This window comes from Bos javanicus, chromosome X (assembly GCF_032452875.1).
Source record: "Bos javanicus breed banteng chromosome X, ARS-OSU_banteng_1.0, whole genome shotgun sequence".
In the NCBI taxonomy this organism is placed as follows: Eukaryota; Metazoa; Chordata; class Mammalia; order Artiodactyla; family Bovidae; genus Bos; species Bos javanicus.
The window spans coordinates 122,783,930-122,793,103 of record NC_083897.1 but is presented as its reverse complement, the minus strand read 5'-3'; the positions used below and the strand labels follow the sequence as shown (position 1 = coordinate 122,793,103).

General features: G+C 43.3%; 1 protein-coding gene across 6 annotated transcripts in view; it reads left to right on the top strand.

Moving 5' to 3' along the window:
• Window positions 1–1,443: 1,443 nt before the first annotated feature.
• POLA1 (DNA polymerase alpha 1, catalytic subunit) overlaps window positions 1,444–9,174 on the top strand; it is a 295,311-nt gene continuing 287,580 nt past the window's right edge. For 2 of the 6 annotated variants that reach the window (XM_061407815.1, XM_061407814.1), the window contains exons 1-3: window positions 1,446–1,657; window positions 6,407–6,531; window positions 8,967–9,063. In XM_061407815.1, coding sequence (XP_061263799.1) covers window positions 1,615–1,657; window positions 6,407–6,531; window positions 8,967–9,063 — 265 coding nt within the window. In that variant the 5' untranslated portion in view covers window positions 1,446–1,614. Of the gene's footprint in view, window positions 1,658–6,406; window positions 6,532–8,966; window positions 9,064–9,174 lie in introns of all 6 variants that reach the window. The other 4 variants (XM_061407813.1, XM_061407812.1, XM_061407817.1 and 1 more) reach the window with 3 other exon arrangements.

Genomic DNA, 9,174 nt, shown 5'->3' with positions numbered 1-9,174 from the left:
CTGTGGTGTTGGAGAAGACTCTTGAGAGTCCCTTGGACTGCAAGGAGATCCAACCAGCCCATCCTAAAGGAGATCAGTCCTGGGTGTTCTTTGGAAGGAATGATGCTAAAGCTGAAACTCCAGTACTTTGGCCACCTCATGCGAAGAGTTGACTCATTGGAAAAGACTCTGATGCTGGGAGGGCTTGGGGGCAGGAGAAGGGGATGATAGAGGATGAGATGGCTGGATGGCATCACCAACTTGATGGACGTGAGTCTGAGTGAACTCCAGGAGTTGGTGATGGACAGGGAGGCCTGGCGTGCTGCAATTCATGGGGTCGCAAAGAGTCGGACACGACTGAGCAACTGAACTGACTGAAAATAAAGTCAGCCACTGTTTCCACTGTTTCCCCATCTATTTGCCATGAAGTGATGGGACCGGATGCTATGATCTTAGTTTTCTGAATGGTGAGCTTTAAGCCAACTTTTCTCTCTCCTCTTTCACTTACATCAAGAGGCTCTTCAGTTCTTCTTCGCTTTCTGCCATAAGGGTGGTGTCATCTACATATCTGAGGTTATTGATATTTCTCCCGGCAATCTGGATTCCAGCTTGTGCTTCCTCCAGCCCAGCGTTTCTCATGATGTACTCTGCATATAAGTTAAATAAGCAGGGTGACAATATACAGCCTTGACGTACTCCTTTTCCTATTTGGAACCAGTCTGTTGTTCCATGTCCAGTTCTAACTGTTGCTTCCAGACCTGCATACAGGTTTCTCAAGAGGCAGGTCAGGTGGTCTGGTACGTCCATGTCTCTCAGAATTTTCCACAGTTTATTGTGGAAAATAAATTCCCTCTTATGCCCCCCCCTTTTTTTCTCTAATTCCCTTTTAATGCTTCATAACATTGACATTTTCCAGGAACCCAGGCCAGATTTTTATAGATTAATCTACGTTTTAAATACATCTGTTTCTCCATGGTTAGATTCAGGCATTTATTTGCAAGAAGACTATGTAGTTGATATTATTTTTTCCGAAGGGCATCACATCGGGAGGCCCGGAATTGGTGACGGTACTTTTGATCTTTTGGTTAAGTTGGTGCATATACCATAAATCACACAGCGACTGTGCTAGAATTCAGAGAAACAAAGTATCAGGCAAGACTCCGAATAGGCAGCAGGAGGCAGTGGTTTTTCCCAGGCTCCTCAGAAACCCGTTCAACCACGCCCACCCTGCTGCCGCCCGCGCCTCTTTTGTCGGAAAATCAACCCTCAGAACCAGGAAGCCCCTGCTCCAACGAGCCCAGATCGTTCCCCAGCAGTATGGATGCGCCTGCGCAGTGAGTTTTCAGGCGGCTCTTTTTCAACGCCCGACCGCTTCCTTTTTCTGCACTCAACTGCCGCCCCCCCCCCCCCCCCCCCCCCCCGCTCGCTCTTTTCCCTAAGGGGTCATAACCGGGCGCCAAATGCGCGCCCGCGGGAAGGCCGAGGGTGGGGCGTCGCGCTTCGCGGCAAGTCAGTGGACTTTCGGGCGGAAGTCCGTAGCCTCTGGAGCCTCTGATTGGCTTTTTCGGTGATGTCTGTCTCGGCCCCCGCGCTAGTTTCGGGCTGGTTGGCGCGGAATCGGAAGACTCCAGCACCATGGCGCCCTTGCATGGCGAGGATTGCGAGCCCGGGGCGAACGGTGAGAGATGGTCCCGCGCGCAGGGTCCCGGGTTGGGAGTGCGGGGACTGTGGCATAATTGCGGGTTGTGGGAACTCTGTTTTATTTTTCCTCAGGAAGGCGCGCCCCCGGGTTGCTCCTCGGGTCACTTTGGGCGCGGACCTCGGACGTCCAGGGCTGGAACCTACCAGGCCTCGGACAGGGCTTCCTTGCAGGGTCGTTGGGTCCTGTCAAACCCGAGTAACTCCCTGCGGGGCTTTTTGTTTGGGAGGCTGCCTCACCACTGTCACTGCGGGTCTCCGCACTTGTCTGCCTCTTTATTTCTTCCGGTGACTCTCATCCCACGTGCTGGGCACACACCTTCACTACACTGACCCCGGTGGGACAGTCTTGACAAAGTATTTCTTTACTCCCGCTGGGAGTGGTGGGAACGTTGTTACATGGTAAAGAAGCAGGAAAGAAAGCTGTCACCTGAAGATACAAACGCGTTTTGTCTTTTTTTTAGGTAATGAGTTTCTGCTTTGTGCATTAACGATTTTTCTTTCAGGGTCTGTGGAAAGTTCTTAAAGGGCCGCATAGAAATAGTGCTCATCATCTAGTCATCTGAGGTGAAGCTTCTAAAAAAATGCTTCAGTTTAGCAGCATTTCGTATGCCCTGTATATTACTCCGTTTTCAGTGGTAATTTTCTATTTCCAAAAATAGAATATAGAAATGTAAATGGATTTTTCTGATTTTTGAGCAGTGTGCAACTAACGTGTGACTTCACTTCAGTGAACTTCTAACTTAAAATCAGGTGCTTCACTCTCTTAGCTCAAGCGTCACATCTCCCATCACTCAAGTACATCACCATTAATGAGAACTTGCGTCCTAATCAGATTCTTTTGCATTCCCCTAGTTGTGAATCACAGATTTCAATTTGTTCTTCTTGCCTTTCGCTTTTTAAGACAATTTGTTTTGGAGAGTCGACTAGCCTGGATTACAAATGGGATGTAGGATATGAGTACGTGAATAGTCTTTACAGTCCTCCATCAGTGACATGCCACTAAGCCCTTTCTTCACCCTAAAAACTGTTCCTCCTCTGTGAACATCAAGAAATCACTCTTCGGAGGACACTGCAATCTTGAGACCCCTCTTAAGTCATGGTGTTGATTAAGTAGTGGCTGGGACTTGTGACTGGAATTTTTCTTTTCCTGCCAAGTTTGAAAGATTGTCACCAGAAAGACTTGCAGACTCTTGTCTGTCTGGTTTGGGGGAGGGTGTGGGGGGGGTACTCCAGATGTAATTGTGAACCAGATTTTTAAACTTCAGTAACTGGATTTTTTTTTTATGCTAATTCCTTTTGGCGAATTTACCTACTTGAAGCATTGAAGACATATACCAAAAAGGAAAATTTAAGCTTTTTTTCCACCCCCTTAAGTGTTAGAAGGTGGGCTGGCAGTAAAAACTTGAAAGGCCTGTAAATAGCTGTTACTGTATATGAACATGGATCAGGGAGAGTTTAATGATTTAAAAAAGCAGGTACAGTGTTCAGCAAATATTTGTTACATACCTACCAGGTATAGGCATTCTATCAGGCTCTGGTGTTATAGTGGTAGGTAAGTTGGACATGGTTTTTGTCTTCATGGAATTGAGATGGTAAACATGTAATTATATGTGGTGCTATATTGAGGCTTCCCTGAGTGAGTGGCTTTGCTTTATTTTTGCCTTCTAGAAGCTAGACCCTGTTAGTGCTTAGTGTGGGGTGTCTGTATGTGTGTGTGATTATGCTGCATCTCTACACAAACACATTAAATGAGTTTGTTCTGTATTGCTGAGTACAAAGTAAGCCAGGTATCTTCATTTAATTCTAAACTTTATGAAGCAGACATGATTATCCCCATTTCACGTATGAGGACCCTGAGGCTGTGCATTAATCTCAGTCATTGGGTGTACTCTATAGGAACCAACTCTAGTTGACTGAAACTGAACAGGAATTTATCAGAAGAGTATCGTGGTGTTCAGAACCTCTGGAGAGCCAGCCTCCAAGCAGTGTAGCTAGGAACAGTGCTTCAAATCATGCCCCCAAAGTGGTTCATTGAGGAGGTTACTGCCAGCCATGGCAAGTACTTGAAGTTAGAGCCTTCAGGTACCCTGGGACATTGCTGGCACTGTTGTTCCAGGTACTCAATCCTCCTGTAGCTATTGCTCCTTCTAGAATCTTCCATTAGTCTTCCCCCTTTCCTTGTCATGCTAGCTTCTGATTTAAAGTCTGAGCAGATGTTTGTAATTGGAGGACCTATTTTATATACCCATGCCCTAGCTGCAGGGGCATAAGGGAGGAGGGATTTCACAGTTTCAATATTGGGCAACTTAAAAAAACAAGATACCTGGCCACCATGGCTCAGAAAGGTTAACCGGTTGTCTCATGTCACCCAGTAAGTGGCAGAGCCTGGTTGTGTTGCTGCTTCTAATCTCCGTTCTCCCACTCTATGCTCTCGTGTCCAGCTTACCTTCCACATTGACTTCCTCTTGGTTTCAGAATACGCCTTGCGTTTTCATCCCTTTGTAGTTTGGCTCATGCCTTTTCCTTTGCTTGTGCCCCCTTGTTGCCCTGTACTCTGAGAGTGAAGTTCTATTCCTCTTTCTGTGTTGGAAACCTCCCCTTGTGAAGCCTTGTCTGATTTCCCAGGTAAAATTAATGGCTCCCTTTTCTATGTGTTCTCAGTACCCGGTTCTTACCTCTTATATGGCACGATCTTTATATGATGGTGGGAGCCTCAATTTTGCTTTCCTTGACTGGGAGCCCCTTGAGGACTCGCAGCTTTGTCTTATTTGTAATTGTACCCCAAACTCTTTGAGTGGCACATCGTTGCCTGTGGAGTAAGTCTTTTTGAAAACCTATAGATTTTGTCAGGATAATCTGACAAAGGAGTCAGGGGGATCTTGAATGGAATACACTGAGGTCACTCCCAGGGGTCATGTTCAGTAATCTCCAAAACCTTGTTGTATAGGTCTGCTCACAATTTTTTGAAATCATTTGAGTGACACTCAGGATTTTGTGGCTGTCATCATTAAGTACCTGCATTCCTTAATGCTTTTCTGAAAATGGATTTAAAAGTCAAATGTGAAAGTCAAACAATAGACTGAGATATTATAAAGAGAGATTCCACTTCCAGAAAGCTAGGAAAAAAGTATCTCCAGTCACCTTTAAGACAGGTGAACAACAACAGTTGAAACTATTGCAACAGTTGAAACTATTGTAACAATTTATTGCCAGCACTTGGTACATGTTCTGTAAATTGCATCTTCTGCTTCAGTCAACACTTAGTCAAGGAGCTGAATGTTGTTATGAACATTCCAGTGGGGTTGGAGCTTTTAGGATGCCTGTTATCAATACTTCTCCTTTTCTGTGCTTACTTCTTTTTATAAAGTAATTAGCACCAAATACAATACAATATTCAATTTCACAGACATAGTGGCAGTCATGCTGAGCCTCAACTCGTGGCTGGCAGGCGGCACTGTCTTGCTTGCTTTGGGTATTCATCAGCTGGCATATGAAAGTCTTCATTCTGTGGGTGAAATCTTTTCAGTAACTGTGTGAAGTGGTCAGTTTATGATGACCCAAAGTGTGCATAATTCAAAAGTTGAATGACTGACCAGTGAGGCCCTCTGGTACTTCATTAATTTTCCACAAAACACATTTTAATCTTTGTGTTTTTCATCCTCCTCCTCTAATGTCATAACCAGCAGCATGAGATCTGGAAATCAGTGATGGAATCAAGAATCTCCTCAGTCATCTTGGTTACATTCTCCCAACCCCCAATTTATCCTTCCTTTGAAATTCTAGGCATTTTATCTGTACTTCTGTTGGGGCATGTGTTTCTTCTAAAAGTTGTTCTATAGTTAGTTACTATTTACAGGCATACCTTGCTTTATTGTGCTTTAGATACTGCACTTAAAAAAATTTTTTTTAACAAATTGAAGGTTGTGGCAACCCTGCATCAAGCAAGTTTGTTGGCACCATTTCCCCAACAGACTTCGCTTATTACTTCATGTCCCTGCGTCACATTTTGGGAATTCTCACATTTTTCAATATTTGTTACAGTGATCTATGATCAGGGATCTTGAATGTTACTACTACAACTCACTGAAGGCTCAAATTATGGTTAACATTTTTAACAATCAAGAATTTTTGAAGATATAATGCTTTTGCACACTTAATAGACTATAGTGTAGTGTAAGCATAACTTTTATATGCCCTGGGAAATTTTAAAAAATTCACATGGTTCACTTGATTGTAATATTCACTTTATTGGTTATGGTCTGGAACTGAACCCACTAGTATCTCGGAGGTCTGCCAGGAATCTCCCTTGTCAGACTGTAAGTTCTATGAGTCTGGGGCCCTGTCTTATCTTTGTGTCTCTCAGAGGGGCAGGTAATTTGTAAAGAGCAGGTGCTCCTCAAAGCCTTTCAAATGTTGATTAATAGAATACAAAATGAATTGTCCTTTTATAATCACTTAATGGCCTGTCATTTTGCTTGGAAAGGTTATGGACTAGGCTGGTCTCCCTTGAGTGTCTCCAGGGGAAATCAGTTGAATTTGGAATTTTTCTCCTAGAGGAAAAAAAATAACAGTTGCTTCAGCTGAGAATTTCCGCAGAGCCACAGGAGCTGCAGATTTTGTATAACATTGAACTTGTATATTAATACTGGCTAAAAACTATTGCTTTGTTTTTAAGGGAAAATAGCTGACAATTTTGTAATGTCTCATAAATTTGGCTTCTTTTCAGCTGTGTCAGATTCCAGGAGTCTTGTAGCTTCCCGATCCCGGAGAGAGAAGAAATCAAAGAAAGGGCGACAGCAAGCTCTGGAAAGACTGAAAAGGGCAAAAGCTGGTGAGAAGTATAAATATGAAGTAAGTAACCATTTTTTCCCTCTGTGATTCATCTAATTTAAGGCCTGTAGGTAATCTTATGTCACCTTTGTTGCTGATTAGAAATATGCATATATTTTAAGTTTCTTGTAATAGTAATTTCTTAATCTCAAGCACACTTGGACATGAGGCAGATTTACAGGTTTTGGGAGACTACTCACCCCTTAAAGTTCCTGTGAGTTACCTTACTGATGCTTTTAAAATCCTGAAATGAAAGTAGTCATGTTTTTTTTTTGCCTGCATCTCTGCTGAGTTCCGTGGCTTTTTTGAGGGAACTTTGAGATGCTTTTGCTTTACTTAGGAGGTGCTGAGCAGTGTAGCTGACTGAGCACTGCTTCTCCTTGGAGAGAACTACTTCGTAATCACATATGCAAGGGGATCCTGGTGGGGGCTTGGACCTCCCCTCTGCTGTGTTCTGCGTGGACTGAATGTGATGTCCTTTTGGCTCTTTCCTTCTACCCACTACTGATGGCCTGGTAAAAAAGCAGAGTGGCTGCCATCTGTATAACGTTGTCGAGCTTCACCTCCAGGGTGCTCCCTGAATATTAATGTCTTCATAGCCTCACGGCTGGAAAGCCATTAATTAATATGAGAAAATAATAATAATAACAGCAACTAATGCAGTTTTTCAGCTAACACTGTTCTAAGTGCTTTAACATGTTCTGTTCTTTAATCTTTCCAATAATCATCTGAAGTTAGACACTATGATTAACAGCATTTCGCATGGAAGGTATCTGAGGTCACAATGGCAGAGCCTTGATTGGAACCCAGGCAGCCTTGTTTGAGAATATGCCTGTTAACCGTGGCCCATTCTGTATTGGGCTATTAAGCAAGTAGAAGAGGATTCTTGTCATTTGGCACCATTCCTTCAAGTTAAGGGAGTCAACCGGATCATAAAGGGTTGCTAAAAGGATTACAGTAAATCATGAGTAAAGCATTTTTAATGTAGGTACTTTTGTAAAGGAGTTCTGTGGGGCATTTCAGATGTTGACACAATGTGACTGATTTCCCATTAATCACTGATGTTAATGGCATGGCTCTAAGAGTTCAAGCTGAGCAGTAGCAATGTTTTAGAGATCGAGTCAAAATGACTTTTTAACTCAAAATGATTTTTAAAAATAGTTTTCTGGTGTCTTTTTGATAGTCTGTAAATGAGTTGCTTAAATGAGAGGCAGAGTATGCCTAATAGACTTCATGCAACAAAACTACCCTTGCCAGTTCCCTCTCCCCTGGAAGAGAACATTGGTCAGTACAGTAATATTAGTTGGACCAGTTTGTGCTTGGGTTGTCAAAAAACTTAATTTGGTAGGGCAGGTAATTTCTGTTACCAAGTGATCAAAGGCCTAATCAGTATTCGCCAGTGATCCCTGTAGAGCAAATTAAACAGGAGGTGACAGCTCAGCCTAATCCTGCAATTACTATAATCCCTGTAGGTGTGGCAGAAATCCAGTCAACTCTGCCCATCAGGCTCTCAAAGCTCTGTGTCCAGGTGTTTTTTCCCCTAGAGTCTTAGGTCTTCAGATGGAGCTGGTCGTTTCTTCCACCCCTCACTTGGAAAGGCAGAACTGTCAAGAGAAGAGGGGAATTTTTAGCAGGGTATGTTTAAGTTCTTGATAACCAGCCCACCAAATTCTCACCTGGGACATTAATGGCCTGTCACCATGGCAGCCGTGGCAGTGGTGTGTGTCTCTCTGTGCTTTAACTGTGCTTAGGTGGTCTGCTCTCTTCATGTCAGTAGTTAGCGGAATTCTGACCTTCTGATGGTCAGGCAGCCTGTGTAATTACAGGTCTTGCCACTCTGCTCTTGCACTCGGTTTTTAACACCCCAAAATGGTTAGGATCAGTGGTAATACAAACAAGGATTACTCTAAAACCATTTGTAGTGCACCTGTAGAATACAGACTGTGTTTGTTTTCCTGGTTTTTGGAGGGGGATGGATGGGGGAGATTTTCCTTTGGAATTTCATTTGATCGGTTGAACAGTTATGGAGATTATTGTCTTTTTGTGGGGCACCATCAGCTAGCGGAAAGGGAGGCAGCATGTCTCACAGGTTTGCCAAGTACAGGAGAAACCAATCTTGAAATTACAAATGACTAATCCCCAAAGCAGCTAATAAAGAATTGGCTATAATTCAGTTTGTTTTTTATGAAGTAGATGAGTAATTGATGGTGTGACAAGTGTATTATGCTAATGGAATCATTTAATATCTTATGTTAACACCCACCTAAAAGGAATACTAAGTTAATTGATGTCTATTTAAGGAAAACCCTGCAGTGGTGTTGAATGTCAGAACTCATGATTTGGTTGCAGCTAACTCCTTCAGGCTGCCATTCCACTTTGAATTTGACAATTTTTTCATCAGAATTGTTTAACACTTTCACTCCACTTTGAGCTTTCTCAAACTTGTATGATGGCAGGTAGAGGACTTCACGAGTGTTTATGAAGAAGTTGATGAGGAACAGTACTCAAAGCTGGTTCAGGCCCGCCAGGATGACGACTGGATCGTGGATGACGGTATGTGGGAAGAAGCCACCTGCCAGACACTGTGTCAGTAGCTTTTCATAAGTTCTTATGCAACAGAGTTGCTTCTTTGCTTGGGCAGATAGATGTAAGGCACCTTTGGTT